General features: G+C 43.1%; 1 protein-coding gene across 3 annotated transcripts in view; it reads right to left on the minus strand.

Annotated features, from left to right (window-relative positions):
* The window catches only part of ncoa4 (nuclear receptor coactivator 4), a 33373-nt gene extending 17265 nt beyond the window's left edge, over positions 1-16108 (minus strand). The window contains exons 1-3 of one of the 3 annotated variants that reach the window (XM_052041769.1): positions 16003-16108; positions 987-1147; positions 682-822 (exon numbers count right to left, since the gene is read on the minus strand). In XM_052041769.1, coding sequence (XP_051897729.1) covers positions 682-822; positions 987-1136 — 291 coding nt within the window. In that variant the 5' untranslated portion in view covers positions 1137-1147; positions 16003-16108. Of the gene's footprint in view, positions 1-681; positions 823-986; positions 1148-2942; positions 3090-16002 lie in introns of those variants that run through there. The other 2 variants (XM_052041771.1, XM_052041770.1) reach the window with 2 other exon arrangements.
* Between the last annotated feature and the right edge of the window lie 4441 nt (positions 16109-20549).

Consider the following 20549-nt stretch of genomic DNA (forward strand, 5'->3'; position numbering starts at 1 on the left):
CCTTCTCCACTGAGGTGCTGTTAGTGCAAGGAACTAAACAACTAGGGCCAGGAAGAAATAGTCACAAGTAACAGGCACCCAACCATAAAGCTAGCGGTCAAATGGGGTTCAATAAGGAGATACAAAACACAATTGAAAGGAGGTTTTAATGAAAAAGGCGAAGCACATATGGTCAACACCAAACTGGAATAAATATATAAAGACTGTAGAATCATAGAGCGCGAGATCCTCTGGAGATAAGAGAATGAGAACGATGTAAAATTCCAACATTTGATGGATTTGGAGTTAGCATCAGTCAGCAGATGGAAAAAATAGAATTTACTGCCAGTTAGGAGATGTCCGGCTGTTTTAGACCAGATTACATTTATAGACAATTAGTGGATAGATCAGAAAAAAAATGCAATATAAATGCAATATTACAAGCGGGAGGAAGACGATGTGGGGAAAAAATGGACAATGTAGCAGAGGATAAGGCAGTAAGAGTGCAGTCTGACAGAGTCATTAGATTCAGCTTTTGATTTACCCACTGACTTTTGGATTGTTGCTCCTGTGAGAAGAACATTAATGTAAGGGTCAATATATCATGCTACATAATTCAGCATCTTATTAACTACACTGCTGAAAACAAATGCTCACACTGAAGAAAAATTTGCACGACCCTCAAATACGCAATGCTCTTACCCAATAAAGCTGCTGAATTTGTTGTTGCAGGGATTCCTCCTTCAGCTGTTGAACAAGGTCAATCTGCTCCAAGAGACAAACTTCCCTACTGCGCAGGCACTCCATGTGACGGCTGATACAACTGTGAATTTGGAATTTTACCTACAAGAGAATAAGAAACCAAACAACAGAATTCATTTTTCAGGAAATTTCATACACCTATATTAGAATGAAGTACTACAGACTGCAGATTTATTTAAAATCATCCTTATTACATTTGCCACATTGTTTTTGACCACCACTTGTTGCAATCCAAGCTATTTTACCTCATGACTGTTTGCTTTTATTTCCTGTTCAGCCTGAATGATGTTGTTGATAGCCAGTTCCAGGTCTCGCTTGGCCTGCATACAGTTAGTTAAGGAATCTTTGAATTGGAAGCTGGTACTTTCCCCCACGTGGGCGTGTGTTGGATTCATCTTAGTCTTAGCTGAAAGAAAAAGAGGTAGTTATGATAAATTCAACTGCATTCATGGCTATGCAAGATTAGCAGGGAGGGTCACACACTATCAACCCCCACCAAATGCCTGACCTTTAAAAACAGCTCAATGTTATGCAGTTAAGTCAAAAATGGTGAGGCCATGTTATTCTAGAAGGAAAAAATCCAAAAGGCTTGTGCATGCATGTTTTTTTTACCCCAAAAAGGCTGCCAATAATCAAATACCTCAGAAAATGCTCCAACTCAGAAAACTATTCCAATGAATGGTTGCACCCTTCCACTGAATTATTTTAAACAGTGCTTAAATTTCACACGGGCAAGCAACAGGGGTAGGTTTCCTTATGGAATGTGTCTTGACGGGCAAGTCAACTCTTACCAATTACAGTATTCAAATAGTTGAGCACTGTTGCTCTAGCATTTGTACCCATAAGCGAAAAATATTTAAGCATTTCCTGGTTGAGCAACCCTGTTTTAAAGTGATGAATCACTTTCAAAAAATAAAGCACAAATTGACATGCAAATGACAAGTTGTCACGAAGTCACGGTACAATTTAAGGAAAATTGGTGACATTTGCAAGCACAGGCTAAGAGGTATTCCAACAATTCCTTATTTAAGACCGCCTTATGTTTGCAGATCATTTACTGTAGTCTTCCCTTTGAGAATGATTGAAACTCGAGGGGAAAATATTAAATTGACACAACATCTCAAGCTGAGTGATGTACCATACAGTACACTATACCACTGGCAGCTTCTAATATTTTCTATATATTAGTAATTATCTGTAAACATAACTAGCGGCTGTACTGACAATATGCAAACACACTGTACAGGTTTGGGGCTGCAGAACGACAAGATATTAAGGCAAACCTTAGAGAGGTAATAAATGCACATAACTGCACCTGTACAAACGTTTATAAAAAAAATCTTTCATCAATACTCCTTAGCTTGTCATAATAGTTGTTTATAGCCCTCGTGACAGGATCACGCATAGGGTGATCCTATGAAGATAACAGTAATCTACATTAAATTCCCTTTTGGAGAATACAAAGTAAACTCATGTTGAGACACGTTTGTTTTGCGCGCAAAAAAAATTGGGGAGGGGGGGTGGAGGGACAACACTTGCATTTTCTTATGCTACTGCACTAGGCTGGTGGGGTCCTTGTCCAACCCCCGTCCTGATGCAGGGTTTGGACCCGAAACGCCAACAATTCCTTCCTTCCCACAGATGCTGCTCGACCCACTGAGTTCGAACAGCAGAGTGTTTGTTACTCTCGTCTAACCCCAGCCTCTTACCCCTCTCCCCTCTAAGGCTTAAACCCACTGACTGCTCGTCGAAAATACACGGAGTTGGGACTGTTTTCTGCTGGGACTGAAGCCGGATCCTTTCAATGACCTCTGCAGACACAATGCACTGCAGCCCATTAAACAACATGGTGTGTGCTCGGCCCACACAGCAGGCGGGTTCTTCGCAAACCCATCCCCACAAAGACCCTTCCATCGAGCAGAAGGAGTCCACGGGCAGCAGCAGGCCCACTGTCAATGGGACGGGATGGGATGGGACGGGACGGGACGGGCACCCCCCCCCCGGGACCCCGGCGGGACCAAAGCCCGAGGCCGTCGGACGTGGCAGCAGAAGCGGGCGCAGGCCTCTGCTGGGCTGGGGGAGTCACCGGCCCTCCTCCACGTCAGCCCGACGACACGGCGACACTGCCCCAGCGCGCTGCCCTCGGCCCCGTCCCTGCGAGCAGGTCGCCAGGTACCCGCCCGTCCCCCCGCCACACTCACCGGCCCGACTCCGCAGCCCCTCCGCCGACAGCCGGCCGGTCGCTATTTAAGCCGGCGGGGCGCGCCTGCGCGCTGACGTCACGCCGCCCCCAGACGTCAGCAGGCAGCCACTAGCGGACAGCCGGGCCGCACGTCCGCAGGAGGGAGCGCGGCGGATCTCTGCAGCCCACATGGCCGGGGCACCCGACCGGGAAGGTGCTCAGGGTGGAGGAAGGCAGCTGGCCAGAGAGATTGTACGACTTTGCAAACACAACATGAAAGAAAGATAACTTCTGCAACCTACCGCAAGAGTGTCCAATTTTGCAAAACAGACAATTTTTGTAACTTCTACTGTTCCTAATGTCTGTCCAAAAATTATTTGAGATTAAAACCAGGTTAAAGTGAATAAATTTGTTTCATACACTTTTTATATTTCCTGGAATGAAAGGGCTTACATAGGATGCGCAATTGTCGGCTCTTGGACTGTACTCATTGGAGTACAGAAGAATGAGAGGGGACCTCATAGAAACATTTAGAACGTGGAAAGGACTGGCAGAGTAAATGTGGCTAAGTTGTTTCCCTTGGTGGGTGAGTCCAGGACTAGACATAGTCTTAGAATTAGAGGGTACCCATCTAGAAAAGAAATGAAAAGAAATTTCTTTAGCCAGAGGGTCGTAGATTTATGGAATTTGTTGCCACATACAGCTGTGGAAGCCCGATCACTGGGGGTGTTTAAGGAGATTGATAGGCTAATTAGTCAAGGTATCAAGGGATATGGGGAAAAGGCTGGGAATTGGGGCTAGATGGGAATAGTTTAGCTCATGGTGTAGTAGCAGAGCAGACTCAATGGGCTGAATGGCCTACTCCTTTATCCTGTGATTTTATATTAACAATACTAAGGGAATAAGCACTAGACTCAGCAGCAAAGACATGAACTAATTCTAAGAAACTGGAACTAAGAACAAGAAAACGGCGCCAGCTGGAAAATGACTTGCAACCTGAAATTTTAATCTACCAGTTTTCTTCACAATTGCCTTGAACGTTTCCTTGTTTATTGTTTTAATTCTTACGTGCAGCTAGCTGTGAGTGAGGCAAGCTGGTTGAGAGTTCACAAGTTTTTAAATTGCACAGATGCCCCCCCCCCCCAGGGGTACAATAAGCCAGATGTTCATCATCTCATCCAAATGAAAGCACAGCCGAGTGCCAGCCTACATTGTTCATCCAAATCATGGGAGGAAATTATAAGCTTACTCTGGCAATGGGAAGTACTTATGTTTTGACCATTATGGTATTTATTTGAGTTATTAGTGAAGACAACAATTCAATCATAATAGATATCTGAAATTTTGAGCTTGGACTTAATAGTAATTCTAATGGCAAGCTAACCATGATCCACATTTGGCATCATTTGGTGTTGCAAGTAGTTTTAATTGCTGTTTATACTTCTGACTTTGATAAAAACTGATGTGGTATCATGGCATGGCAAAAATATCATTGCAATGATTCTCATTGTTCTGGGAAAGGATATATAGATTTGTGAGGCAGTAATATGTCCAAAAAGGGAAATGGAATTTGTTTGTAAAGACAGATGGAGTTCGTGTCAGTTTTTGAAAAGGGCGATGACAGCTGATTTGAAGAGGGGTCAATACCAGAAGAAAGAACAATTAACAATATTAATTCGCATAGTACAAGGAGGTGGCTTTCATGGACAAGATGAATTCTATGAGGGTTGGAAAGGAAATAGCCGAGAAACTCAAATGAGCAAGGAAAGACTGGGACAGGAGGAGAGCCCTACAGTGAGGAATAGGAGACGGGGGCGATGTGGGGAGGAGGAGAGGGGGCGATGGGGGGAGGATGGAGAGGGGGCGATGGGGGAGGAGGAGTGGTGCGCAGCTAGTCGGTATGGTCTCAATCTTTATGTCGTCATTCAGGGAGTTTCTCATACATGATTGTTGGAAATGAGCATAGAGAATGATATGGTCGGTGGGATTGTGGAAAGTCTGCATTTGAGAAATGAAGCCTGGAGTTGTCTTACTTTCCAGAAAAGAAGCCGACCACTTGGACCTTCGAGACCACTCACCATTATCATGGTTTCTCCTCAAAATTTCTTGCCTAATCCTCAGAATTCCTGATTCCTTCTACAGTCCACAAATTTAGCTCAGCTAAACTATACTCAAATGTCAGAATCCACACATCTCTGGGATAGAAAATTCCAAAGATCACCATTAAGAAAACCCTCTCTCGGTCTCTTACTGGCTGACCCCTTTATGTTGACATTTGTTCCAGTCTCTACCACCAAAAAATACAGCCTCACAGCATCTAAGCTAGGATATGTTTCAATGAGAGCACCTCTCATTCTTTCTTTAAACTCAAGGTGTATAAACCATTCTCCTCAATGTTGGTGAATGATCATTCTACCATCTCTACGCCAAGTAAATCCTTAAATAAAGAGATGATATCTGTACACTGTACTCCAGGTTTGGTCTCGCCCAAGCCATGTCCAGTCCTTAGTCTTTTTTTCCTTCCCCCTATTCCTTCAAATTTGCTTGCTATACCTGCATGCTAACTTGGTTTTTTGTAAAAAGAACCATCCTATCTCCTCTGAATACCAACACCTAATAGCCTCACGCCTTTTAAATATTGCTCCACTTTTCATTTCGTCTCACCAAAGTGGATTAACCCTCACATTGCCATCATTTTCGCAAACTCATTTTAACGATCTTCCTTGCAGACTGCTGGTACAGGCCACCCATGTTACCACGTTGGGTGGGGGGTGGGGGGGGGGGGGCGGGGGGGAGTGGTTTACGTACCTATAAAATAGCCCATATCCCGATTTTCCATAAAACTGAGCTGTGGTTCATCTGCGCGTTGCGTCAAGAAATGAGAGTTGAAAACAAAGTGTTTATTTATTTACTTTCCTGTGCAAGACGCGAATTTCATTCTACATCTCAAATTTTTGGGTAGTGATTTGTGAATTTTGCAAGGGTGAATTTCCATAATCTGAACAGCTGTAACACGGGGGTTGCCAGTACTAAAAGCAAAAAAGACACATTTCACTGTGTGTTTCGATGTACATGTGACTTAATATCTTACTAATTTTCCAATACTTTTTTTAACCGATATTAACTCTTAAGTCTGTAGATTCTTTTGCTCTGTGCTGATATTCTTTTTAGTGCCCTTTGAAGTAAATGCCAATATACAATATCTAATATCCCTGTCATTCTTTATTCCCCATAATTTCTCTATCCTAGCTTCTAAAGGAGCACTCATTTTTGCTACTTTTGTTTTACAGATTTAAGATCTTACAATCCTTTTAAGGTTACTCTCATTCTATTTATTCCACCGTTATCAATGTTGCTAAATTCTCCCATGTTGAGATACGAATAAAATTCACTTTCACACAGGAAAGTAAATAAATAAAACACTTTGTTTCCACACTCTCATTTCTTGACGCACGCGCAGATGACATGGCTCTGTTTTTACGGGAAAAAAAATCAGGATATGGTGGTCTTTTTTTTTGACACCTTCATTAGCTTTTTCCGTTCAATCTAATTACCACCTTTTGAGAATTGCAAAATATCTTAGAAGTTTACCACTAATTACCTACTTCATACCTTTTAATATAAAATTTCCCAATCTACCTTAGCCAACTCATCTTCCATATGCTCCCAACATCCTAAATACCTATTCAATTGTCTTTATTCAAATTTTGACTCTGGTTTTGGACAAGTTTGTCACTTTTGAGCAGAACAGTTTCCTACTTTATAGGATATTTATCTTTGGCCTTCAGTTCTCTTTGCAGACATTATGACTTTCCTTGACCAATACTACCATCCGACTGTTCTGCAGAGAATTTCCAAGCAGAAAACAGCTACTCAGCCCCAACTAATCCACACTGGAGATTAAGCTCCACACAACCCCGTTTCCAGCTGAAACCATCTAACCTGTCAGCATATCTTTCTATTACTTTCTCTCTCATATACTTTTCTACTTCCCCTTAAAACGTATCCAAAACTATTCACCTCAACCAGTTCATATGGCAGGAAGTTCACGTTTCACAGTGAAGAAATTTCTCAGATTTCTTTATGGGATTTTAGTGACTATGTTACATTTACTAACTCCCAATTCTGGGCTCCTTCATGTGGAATGTCATAATTAAAAAAAATCACCCTACTGAACATCTTCATAATTTTTAACACCTCTAATTGGGAGAATCCACATTCTCCTTATTTTCCATAGAAAAGAACCCCATCCATTTTAGACTTCCTTAAGTACAACTGTATTACATTCTTATACAGGATACAACAAAGTCAGTAATCAAGCAATATCCACCACCTCCCCCCCCCCCCCCCCTACCCCCCCCCCCCCCACCCCCCCCCCCCCCCCCCCCCCCCCCCCCCCCCCCCCCCCCCCCCCCCCCCCCCCCCCCCCCCCCCCCCCCCCCCCCCCCCCCCCCCCCCCCCCCCCCCCCCCCCCCCCCCCCCCCCCCCCCCCCCCCCCCCCCCCCCCCCCCACATTTCCAGTTGCAAACCTTTGTTTGCTTTAAATGTCAGAACTTCTGAACCTTCCTCCCTTAACCTTTGTTGGGCAGTATATATCTGAAGTTAAAGTCATAATCTATTTATGACTAAGTTTCTCAACAAAAGGAATAGGTAGCATGACACAATCAGTAAATATCACAAGATACACAGCATTCACGCCCACCTTTCCAGCTGGAGGTAAAAGTTTATTCTCAAAGACATGCTCAGCAAATTATTTGGATTTTGGCCTCATCTGCAATCTCCATTAGATTAGAAGTTAATATTGTACAAAACAATCACTGTTAACAAAATTTTAATCATTGTAAAGAACGCAACAGATATCCATGTTCAAAAGTCTGCTCTAGAATCATGAAAACCTTTCATTTTACACAACTTTTTAGAATGCAGTCCTGATGATTCACTAAAATGTGATAATATATTAAAATGTTATTAAATATATTCGATATTTTGCATTACCCAAATAAGCAACGCAGGGAAACTAATGACACAACTGAAACAAATGAATTAAACCAGATAAGTGCAAGCATACTTGTAGACATCATCAATGGTGGAAAAGATCATTTATAAACCACACATTAGAAGTTTTTGCTCAAGACTTAGATTAGTGAAGTATTAAACCCTTCAATATATAACCACAATATATCTATGCAAACAATACAAGTGTTGTAACAGAGGTCCTGGATTTAGCAGTCAGCAGTAAGGTGGCAATGTTTGCCAAAGCCCTCAAAGAGAGCTGCATACAAAGATCAAGTAATCTGTAATGTGCCCTTTCCCAAATATAATTTAATTCTGATGTCAACCAAATGGGAATGTTCTCTATCAGTAATGTCGGTATCATAGCAGGCTGAGTAACCAATCACACAGGAGAATTTTTAAAGATCAAGGAATTTTGACAATTATTCTGAGGTAATTAGCCCACACAATATTAAGGTTAGGGAAGCGTTCAGCGGTAATTATTAGGTAGCATTAAAAGCATAGTTTCACCTCATTCAAAATAGCTTTGTGTTTTATTTTAAAAATGTTTAGTAACAGGAAGAATAGTTAATAAATTAATGTAATGGATTTCAAAAACAGATTTCCATTTACAAGGACATTAACAACAAACAGACTAATACTGAGAGCAGCTACTTGATTTCCACAATTCCAGAATGAAGGGGTTGCTCTCAGTTTCAGTGTAATGACAGCAAATACTGACAATTTCACACTCATAACCAAAGTACGTGCTATTATTTTTGAATAGAGACGGAAGTCATTAATCCAGTTAAACAGTTTGGTTCTGTAATTCATTTTGACAACAAGGAAATAAGGTTTCTGTCGAGTTTCAGGTTTGTTATCAAATTTCCCTTCATCTCACTTGGGCCACCAAGATACCCAGAAATCCAAACTTAATTCATAGAAACATGACCACACTTCAGCCAATTCAAGTCTCTATATTCCAGGCAACCATACACGATTTATAAATGGAAACAATGTTCCATTTTTCTCTTAAACTGGCACTGACTTTTCAGAAACCTGTATTTTAGCAACACTAACCTTGGATCTTGCTCTTCTGTTGCTAGAAGCATAGAGGATGGAAAGAAAATGCAACTATCACTGCACTCCACATTCCTCCCTTTTGCACTATTGTTGCTTAGTAAGTTTCAAAATAACAGGGACAAATATGTTCAATGTGTTGTGAAAACTACATGCTGCAAATACGCAGACCTTCAGTATCTGTAATGTATTAGGAAGTTAATGTATTAGTTATATATTTTATCAAAACAGATTCAGTTAAGAAACTGCTCTGATGAGTGGTTCCAGTATATTTCAGTATTTGTTGCAATTTCTAGCAACCATTCTTTTTATTATATTTTAAAAATTCATACATGCCAGGTTTCAGACTTCCATTGGGGTATATGTAGTTTTAACTCCAAATTCAAGTATCAATTTACTCTACAGTTTACAACCATGGAAAGCATCCTATCTGGATGCATTGTAGCTTGGTGTGGCAACTGCTCTCCCCGTGACTGCAAGAAATTGCCAGAGTTGTAGACACAGCTCAGTCCATCATGAAAACCAGCCTCCCTTCCATGGACTCTGGCTACACTTCTCGCTGCCTCAGTAAAGCAGCCAAATTAATTAAAGACCCCACCCACCCATACGTTCTCTTCCCCCCCCCACCCCCACACCGGGCAGAAGATACAAAAGCTTGAAAACAGGCATCACCAGGATCAAGGTCAGTTTCTAGACTATTGAACAGACCTCTTGAATGATAAAGATGGACTCTTGACCTGAAATCTACTTCGTCATAGCCCTTGAACCTTATTGTCTACCTGCACTGCACTCTGTAACTGTAACACTACATTTTGCAATCTGTACTGCTTTTATCTTATACTACCTCGATGTACTGATGGTTTGAAATGATCTGTTTGGATGGCATGCAGTTTATCTCGGTACATGTGACAATAATAAACCAATTATCAACAATGGAGATCCACTACAATTCAATCTAGCCTTGCACTGCCATCATGCAGGGGGGTTTACTTACGTCAGTGGCCATGTTCTTACCTGCTATTTAGCTGCTAGTGAATCTGTTTTGCATTAGTTTCAGAACAATATCAATAGAAACCTCAAATGAACACAAACTGCTTCAATTCAATGACACCATAGATTTAAGGCCCAATGGCTGTTTGGATAAACAATTGCCCAAGAGATAGAAAGCAACAGTGTACTGTTGTTTTTACAAACTGAAGGCAGGGTATGATGTTCCCCAACAATCAGCATTAAGACCACTTCCCTAAACTGTATTTAGTAAGCAGGGAATAATTTCATAATAAAGTCCATAGACAATATGACATTTGGAAATGCAGCAAGGAAGATGCTAATAGACCTTATGTGGACAGTGACTGCTACAGCTGAAGTTTTTACAAAACTGTGAATTTTGATCATTAATCTGTTCTCCAGCCCCATGAATTATGGACTCTACAAATGGTATTTTATTGCACTGTAAGGAACTTGAGGCAATTAATGAACAGATCACTCCAACACTGAGAACATCATTTGGTCCAGGTTAAAGATAAATTACCTTTTTTTTGTAATAGTGCAAATAAGTAGGTCTATATATTCACTTAATGAAGTATTCTGGTCAGAGTTGATCTGTTATAATATGCTGCTGACTATTAATCAAGTATTCTACGACAACTTTCTCTAGCAAATGGAGCAAGTCCATTCACATTCTTTAAACACATTTACGCATCCTATTTTAAGTAGACATATTTAGGTAAAGCTTTCAAGATAAGATATCTTTATTAGTCACATGTACAACAAAACACACAGTGAAATGCATCTTTTTGCGTCGTTTTCTGGGGACAGCCCACAAGTGTCGCCAAGCTTCTGGCGCCAACATAGCATGCCCACAACTTCCTAACCCGTACGTCTTTGGAATGTGGGAGGAAACCGGAGTACCCGCAGGAAACCCACGCTGACACGGGGAGAACGTACCTCTTAGCAAACAGTGGCCGGAATTGAACCCGGGTCGCTGGCGCTGTAAAGTGTTACGCTAACTGCTACACTACCGTACCTGCCCTACTGGATTCATCTTCCCATACAACTAAAGTTAATGTCATGTGTGACAGCTACAGCAACCACTACATTTCTATGCCTGTCCCAAATTCAACCCGAGTCTTCTTCACAATGTATTCAGTTAGTTGAGCACCTAGCATCAGGATGTAGAAGTTGCACAATGCAACTCTAAACCAGGAATAGTATGAAAGGTGAAGCAACAGTTACCTTCCCAAACTGCAGCTAGTCTACAAGATTATTTTCTTCCCTTCCTTGACGTGCACTAGTGACCAACCTTTTCCTTCCAAATCAGCCACAAGAAGCCAAAGGAGTCAAATCTTAAAAAGACAACACCTTTGGGAGACTGATTTGACGTCATTCTCATGGCACCAGACTTAGTGCATTTTTACTGTCATCAGCTGTACCCTCAAGGCAATAAGTCTTGTAAATTGCCAGGATAAAGTTCCAAGCTCGCTGAATATTTGCTTTCTTCCTGGTGGGTGGATTTCCTATCACAACTTTACATAAGGTTAGTTACTGTTTGCATAAAAACCACATTTCAAGAACTAGCATGAAAGTAAAAGTAACTGCCATGTGTTACTGATGCTCAATTGATCCTATCCAAGCAATACAAGCTGAATTAGATCAACTGTACTTGTACATTAGACAAAAGACAACATTCATTTATAATCTATACATTTTTTTTTTTAAAAAATCAGGCAAATGAGTCTGATGCACAGATTTGCACTGATTAATCACAGATTTCAGCAACAAGCCCGCTTAGCTGGGTTCTAAAATGTTAAATACAAACCACCATATATAAACAATAGTCAGAAGCTTTTCCCCAGAATGGAAATGTCAAATACTACAGGGCATAGTTTTACGGTGAGTCAGGGAAAAGGTTAAAGGAGATATCAGAGGCAAGTTTTTTTTGTACATGAGTGGTAGGTGCCTGGAGTGTGCTGCTAGAGTAATTGGTAGAAACAGATATACTATCAACGTTTAAGAGGCATTTAGACAGACACATGAACAGGCATAGAACAGAGGGACAAAGGCCATGTACAAACAGATGGGACATCATGGTTGATGCAGACATGGTGGGCCAAAGGGCCTGTTCTATACTGTACTTTTCTATGTTTCTATGTAAATGCATCATGAAAATTGTAAAATTGGCATTTCAGGATCTTGAATAATTGACAATGTTTTATGATCAGTGACATGATCTGAATTGTGGTATGTGGAGGCTGGAAACTGCTTTGGAGCTAAGAGTTTGAACTACAAATGAACATTAATCCCTCTGTGGTTAACGTTTGCTTGAACACACCATAAGTGCTTGTATCATCACAACAGGAATGAAAAACACTCTTTTATTTAATCATTTAACAAGCTGGTTGGCACTTTAGGTCAATCGAAAAGACACTATAAAAACAGGCCCTTTGGCCCAAAGTAGCTTATGCAAAGTCTATGGCACCTGGTTAAAAGCTGCAGTGAGTTCTCCAGGGTTGCATTACTGCGGGCTCCTATGACAGTACTTCTAGTACAGCTGATTGAATTGTTTTGTTCATGTTTTCACTCTCTTTCTAACTGCCCTTATTAACGGGGTAGTGTAGTGGTTAGCGTAACGCTATTACAGCGCCAGCGACCCGGGTTCAAATCCAGCCACTGTCCGTAAGGAGTTTGTACGTTCTCCCCTTGTCTGCGTGGGTTTCCTCTGGGTGCTCCAGTCTCCTCCCACATTCCAAAGACGTACAGGTTAGGAAGTTGTGGGCATGCTATGTTGGCGCCGGAAGCGTGGCGACACTTGCGGGCTGCCCCCAGAACACGACGCAAAAAGATGTATTTCACTGTGTGTTTCGATGTGCATGTGACAAATAAAGATATCTTATCTTTTTGTCTTATCTAACGTATCAGCAGGTAACTTTAGCCATACCTTATTCCCATTGCAACCTTGGCCTCACCCTATCAGAAACATTCCTTTCATCCTATCCATCTCCCCCACTCTCTTGAAGTTAACGCATTTTCTCTTCCCATTTTGATCAAGGGTCTTCTACCCAAAGAGTAACCACTATTCATCTTCCTTCCTAACTGACTGAGTGGGAGGCACAATGGAGCAGCAGGTGGTGCTGCTGCCTCACAGCTCCAGGGACCCCAGTTAAATCCCAATCTCCGGTGATGTCTGTGTGGAGTTTTCACGTCCTCCGCGTGACTGCTTGGGTGTCTCCTGATGCGCCAAATTCTCCCACGTCCCAAAGACGTGCTGGTTGGTATGTTCATGGATGTAGGCGAGTGGGAGGACAATCAGGAGGAAGCTGGTGGACAACTGAGAGAGAATCAGTTACAGGAAAATAAACGGGGGAAATGGGATTGGCAGGACTGCTCTAAGAGCCAGCATAGAGTCAAGGGGCCAAATGGTCTCTTTCTATGCTGTGAAGAAACATGAATGTTTTTCGCATTTTCCATTTTTATTTAAGATTTCCCGCATCTAGTTTTTTGATTTTATTTCCTGCATGCAAGTATGATAGCAGTGAGCACTGTAGATCTTAGACAAGTCTTACTGTCCCTTTATTAAGAAGCTAGGAGACGGTGCTATACCCAAATTGGCTTTCCCTATACAACAGTGATTACAACTAAAGAACTTTTGAAAGAAAAGTAGCTTGTGATGGATGACGGATGCGGAAAATGTTACATAATGCAAGTTGTTTCCTTCTGGCCAACTAGATCCCTGGCAATCTGCCAAAGACATGAAGCAATGGAAATGTCTTAGCACCTGACAAGTATGGAGGTATGTATTTTAATCGTTCAAAATTTCCATAATCGACAAGCTTTAATTGGCCTTTTGTGATTTTTTTATATAGAGGATAGGTGAGGTAGTTTAACTTTATGTCACATTTCATAAAATATATCAAGAGAGCAGCTACTATTCAAACCCCTAAAATAAAAATCAAAAATGAAATCAAAAAGCAGGTCCGGTCATAGAGTCGTGTTCAATTGTACTCAAGGCCATTAACTGGAGACTTGTATTTTGTTACAAAACAAACTGTTGCAGGATAATATTTTCCTGTAAGATTATGCACCCAGTGACATTGTCCTCATGCTGCATCATTTTCCCATACAAGAATAAAATGAATTAAAGACCCCACCTTTTCTGGGCTATATCATTCTTTTTCCTAAAGAAATAAATTGGATGCACCAGGTCTGCTTTTGATGGGAGTACAATTTATTCAGTTGCTTCCATGCAGAAGCTCCAGTGGCAGAGGAACCACTTGCAGGAAAGGAGGTCTGGTGAATGGCAAGGACAGAGACAAAGGACATTTAAACACCAGATGCACCTATGCATCATGATCTGGTACAGTAATTCAAATGCACAGGAACGCAAGAAGCTGCAGAGAGTAGTGGACTCTGCCCAATACATCACAGGCACATCCCTCCCCACCATTGGCAGTACCTACAGGAGGTGCTGCCTCAAGAAGGCAACATCCAAGATTCCCACCATCTGGGCCATGCCATCTTCTCTCAGCTCCCATCGGGCAGGAGGTACAGAAGCCTGAAGTCCCACACCACCAGGTTCAGGAATAGCTACTTCCCCTGAACCATTCAGTTCTTGAACCAACTGGCAAAACCCCTAAACACTACAGTTTAGCAACACTATTACCACTTTTGCACAAAATAGACCTTGTTGTTTTTTGTTCTAATTGTGTTCTTTCTTGTAAAAATTCTTTAATCTATGCTTTTCTTATGAATGCTCTTACATGATGCTATGTGCCTGTGATGCTGCTGCAAGTAAGTTTTTCATTGCACCTGTGCATACATGTACTTGTGCATATGACTCAACTTTGACCTGATAAGTACAATGGGGTTTAGAATAGTGGGCCCATCGACTGATAACTCAAGCATCAAATATTGATCAGCCAAGTTCCAGCACTGCTCAGTGATTAGGTAAATGCCTCATAATAGTATTCAAAATCAACATGGTACCCTGCTCTTTAACCTGTCTTTCTCTCTCCCTGTAGATTACACAAATGGGTTTTTTGAGAATTTTAACTTCAATGCACAAGTCATCACAACTATATGGTTCCTTTCCTATCCATCACTGTACATTAACAATGGAGAAAATTAAAATTACACTACATAAACATTGTGGGTGAAACATCTAAACCAGTCTATGCCAAAGTTCATGTCAGACACAAGTTCCCTCAAACCCCTCTTCACGTTATCAGATTAACAAGTTTAAATTGTTTCTCGCTTGTCAAGCACCATCTACGTTTTTGGCTTTCTTACTGAAAAATATGTACTGACATACAGAGTAAGGATGGTCTATCACATGTGGATGAATGGACAGCCTCTATTTCCCAGAGCCCCCTCACCCAGCCATCCCCCCCTCCTCGCCCTGACCCCATACCCCAGCCCCTCACCTGCCTCCAGCTCTGCAACCACCCACCCTCGCCGAACCCTCTTCACCTACCCCCTACACCCACCTCACCTTCCCCACCCGACCCACCCTCACCTTCCCCCCCTCCCAGCCCCCTCCCCTTCCCCCCCCACCTTCCCCCCCTCCCAGCCCCCTCACCTTCCCCCACTCACACTTTCCCCGCCCCCCACAGAATCGTCCCCCCACCCCCCCTTCCCCACCCTTACCTTCCCCACACACCCCCTCACACCTTCCTCACCCCCCCTCCCCGGAACTGTCCCCCCTTCCCCACCCTTACCTTTCCGCTCACACCTTCCTCGCACCCCCCCCCCACCGAAACCGTCCCCCCCGTCCCCTCACCTTCCCCCCCCTCCCAGCCCCCACTCACACTTTCCCCGCCCCCACAGAATCGTCCCCCCCACCCCCCCTTCCCCACCCTTACCTTCCCCTCACACCTTCCTCGCACCCCACCGGAACCGTCCCCTCACCCTTCCCCACCCATACCTTCCCCCCTCACCTTCCAGCCACCCCCTCACACCTCCTCCCCTCCACCCCTCACCCCAGGAACCGTCCCCGAGCCGCGGCCACTCACCCGCCCGATGTCCCGCCGGAGCCGTTCACCTTCAGCTACCCGCCCGCCGGCACCAACTCTCGCGAGAACCCAGGCGGCATCTCGAACGGCCCAATCACGGCGGAGGCTGCGGGGGGGGGGAGAAGAGCTCGTAACGTTAAACAGTCGGAGATCCAACATCCAAAACAAACAAACAAAGATCATAATTGTTGTTATTATTTGTATTTTACTAATGACATTGGTCTTTATATTAGTAAAATTGTTTATGATAATTTTTATTCTGCTATGTAAAGGAAGAATTCCCTCTCAGTCCCAAATGATTTGGTCCGCATCGCCATTGGTGACGTCAAACCCCCCGGACATCCCAGGCTGACGCCCCCCAGCGGCTGGGCGGCCGCTTTGCAGGGAACCGGAACCCCGGGCTTCCGGTCGGAATCAGAAGGGTCAGAACCAGAATCAGGTTTGTCGTCACTGACGTGTCGTGAAATTTGTTGTTTTGCGGCAGCAGGACTTAAAAATTACCCTAAGTTACAAAAATAAATAAATAGTGCAAAAGAGGAATAACGTGGCAGAGGGGAAACATTGAGTGTGGGTCTTCAGGCTCCTGTACCTCCCCCCTGATGGTAGTAACGAGAAGCGGGCACATCCTGGGTGGTGAGGGTCCTCAGTGATGGATGCCGCCTACTTGAGGGCACTGCTCTTGAAGATGTCCTTGATGGCAGTAGGGTTGTGCCCCTCCTGGAGCTAGATGAGTCTACAACCCTCTGCAGCCTCTTTCGATTCTGTGCACTGGAGCCTCCACATCAGGCTGTGATGCAACCAGTCAGAATGCTCTCCACTGTACATCTGTAGAAATTTGCAAGGGTCTTTGGTGACATACCAAATCTCCTCAAACTCCTAATGAAGTAGAGCCGCTGGCATGCCTTCTTCATGATTGCATCAATGTGTTGGGCCCAAGATAGATCCTCTGAGATGTTGATGCCCAGAAACTTGAAGCTGCTCACCCTTTCCACTGCTGACCCCTCAATGAGGACTGGTGTGTGTTCTCCCGACTTCCCCTTCTGAAGTCCACAATCAATTCATTGGTCTTGCTGAAGATGAGTGCGAGGTTGTTGTGGTGATACCACTCAACCAGCTGATCTATCTCACTCCTGTAAGCCTCTTCATCACCATCTGAGATTCTGCCAACAACAGTGGTGTCATCCGCAAATTTATAGATGGTGTTTGAGCTGTCCCTAGCCACACAGTCACGAGTGTAAAGAGAGTAGAGCAATGGGCTAAGCATGCATCCTTGAGGTGCGCCTGTGTTGATTATCAATGAGCAGGAGATGTTACTACTGATCCACACTGACTGTGGTCTCCTAATAAGGAAGTCGAGGATCCAGTTGGGAAAAGGGAAGGAAATCACCACCTTACAAACTACTGACCTCCCCATCCCATTGGGCATCTCCTGCACCATCCATGAAACAGTCTGCAGTTCCCACAATGGCCTTGTCAGTCACCTCAGAACTCAGTGACCCAGAACACATCAGTACCAATGATCTAGTTAGAGTAAGGGATGGGATTTTAAGGAGCTATCAAAAAGACATGAAGCAGGACCTCAAAGATAATAATCTGAAGATTACTTCTGTACTACATCTCAATTGAATATAGAAATTAGAAGGATATTGCAAAGAAGTGTCTGGTTGAAGAGATCATGCAAGAGTAAAGGCTTTAGATTCCTGAGGACATTGGGACTGATTCTCGGAGATGGGACTTGGACAGGCCACATGTTAAACCTAAACAATATCATCAGAGAGAAGCTCACTAAGTGCTGTCAATTGAGGTTTGAAACTAACCTGGCAGGAGGGGTTGGGCACCAAGATGTGGTGTTAAAATGGATTAAAAGATGCACAAAGGATTGAGACTGTACTTAAAACAAAAACTAGGACCAGACCAAGGGAGAGTACAGAAAAGGTGTAAGATAGGTTTGTAATACACATACACAAACACATGAATTGTATTGAACAAGGTTTGAGTGCTGTAAGTATAGTGAGGCACAAGGGTTATGATGTTGGAAATAACCGGTAAAAGAAAGGGCAAGATTGGGATACTAAATATTCATGGATAGAAAAGTTTGGGAAAGATAAGGAAGGGAAGGAAGATGAGGAGGGAGCATGGGGTGGTGTTGGCAATATTGATCAAGGATCATGGAACAGTACCAGAGAGAGAGGATAACCTGGAGCGGTGAAGGACAGAATCGATTTGGTTTGAGTTAGGAAAGAACAGAGGTACCATCACAGTACTGGAGAGAGTATTCTACAGGCCACCTATAAGTAGGAAGGACACAGAGGTGCAAGATTTCAGAGATGTGAAAAGCCATTGAGTGGCGATAATGGAGAATTTCAACCATCCTAATATACACTGGAATAGTAACAAAATAGGGGCAAAGATGGGAAGAATTTTTGCAATGAGTTCAGGAAATCTTCTTGTTCCAACCAATGAGGAACAAAATATTGGGCAGAATTAATTTGGAGATGACTCTCGGGAGTGAGGTGGGCCAAGTGGAACAAGTAAAATGGAGGGAAACATTTAGGGAACTCAATCATAGTATCATAAGATTTAGAATAGTTAAGGGAAAGGACATTAGAAAGGACTTTTAAGGTTAAAATAGTCAGTTGGAGAAGGATCAATTTCAATAGGATAAGAACAAATCTAAATTGGAAACAAAGATTAGCAAAACTATCAATGAACAAAGGAGAAATTGGTTCTGCACATGAGGTACATTCCTATAAGGAAGAGAGTTAGAGCATTCGGGGTTAACCCAACCCAAATCCTAAAGCCACAACTCTCAGTTATTAAAGAGATAGAAAGAAGCAGAAAGAGAACACATGGCTGATGCCGAGTCGATAACATGTAGGAATCTGGTAGATTATAGAAAGTTGAGGGAGAGAGAGAGAAACAAAGAAAACGGGGCAAAGCGAGTGGAAATTGAAAAGACTGGGAGGAGAAAGAGAATCCAAAACCTTCTAAAGTCATGTAAACTAAACAAGTAGTGGAAGAGAGGTGCAGCTGATGAAGAATCAAAAAGAGATCTGCTCATGATAAGGCAGTAGTCATGGCTAAGACATTGACTGAGTATTTTGTATTGGTCTTTATTAAGGGGGAAGGTGCTGCCAGAATCTCAGCAAAGGAAAATTAGGTGAGATATTGGATGGTCTATAAATTGACAGAGGTATTAGAAAGCTGCCTAATAAACCATCTAGTCCAGATGTGATGCAGTTTAGGTTGCTGAGGTGTGGAAATTGATAATTGGTTTATTATTGTTGTCACATGTACCAAGATACAGTGAGAAACTTTTTTTGCATGCTATTCAGGCAGATCAGGCATGGGTACACTGAGGTAGTACAAAAGGAAAAACAGAATGCAGAATAGAATGTTACAGTTACAGAGAAAGTGCAGTGCAGGTAGAGAAGTTGTCCAAGGGCTATGACAAGGTAAATCGAGAGATCAAGAGTTCATCTTCAGCAAATAAGGGGTCCTTTTCAAGGGTCTGATACAGCAGGATAGAAGCCGCCATTGAGCCTGGTGGTATGTGTTCTCAAGCTTTTATATCTTCTGCCTGATGGAGGGGGTAAAATAGAGAATGACTGGGGTGGAGGGGTCCTTGATTATGTTGGCTGTTTTCCCAAGGCAGTGGGAAGTGTAAATGGAGTCAATGGAAGGGAGGCAGGTTTGCTTGGTGGACTGGCTGTGTTCACAACTCTCTGCAATTTCTTGCAGTCTTGGGCAGAGCAGTTGCCATACCAAGCTGTGATACATCCAGATAAGATGCTTCCTATGGTGCATCTGTAAAAATTGGTGAGAGTCATCAGGGACATGCCAAATTTCCTTAGCTTTCTGAGGAAGTAGAGGCGCTGGTGTGCTTTCTAGGCCATAGCGTCCACATGGTGGACCAGGACAAATAGTGATACACCAGGGAACTTGATGCTGTCAACTATCTCCACCTCAGGACTGTAGTCCACCCCACTTCTGAAGTCAATGACCAGCTGTGTTGTTTTGCAGACATTCAGGGAAAGGTCGTTGTCTTGACACAATTCTGTTTGGCTCCCAATCTCCTTCCTGTACTCCACCTCGTCATTGTTTGAGATCCAGCTCACTACAGTGGTGTCATCTGCAAACATGTAAATGGAGGTTAGAGCAGAATTTGGCCACACAGTCGTGAGTGTATAGGGAGTGTAGTAAGGGGCTGAGGACACAGACTTGGGGGGCATCAGAGTCGAGGAGATGTTAGACCATAAGACATAGGAGCAGAATTAGGCCATTCGGCCCATCAAGTCTGCTCCGCCATTCGATCATGGCTGATTTATTTTTCCCTCTCAACCCCATTTTCCTGCCTTCTCCCCGTAACCTTTGACACCCTCACTAATCAAGAACCTATCAACTGCTTTAAATATACCCAATGAGTCAGCCTCACAGCCGTCCTGTGGCAATGAATTCCACAGATTCACCACCCTCTGGCTAAAGAAATCTCTGTTCTAAAGGGATGTCCTTCTATTCTGAGGCTGTGCCCTCTGGTCCTGGACTCT

The sequence above is a fragment of the Pristis pectinata genome, chromosome 30, assembly GCF_009764475.1.
Source record: "Pristis pectinata isolate sPriPec2 chromosome 30, sPriPec2.1.pri, whole genome shotgun sequence".
Lineage (NCBI taxonomy): Eukaryota > Metazoa > Chordata > Chondrichthyes > Rhinopristiformes > Pristidae > Pristis > Pristis pectinata.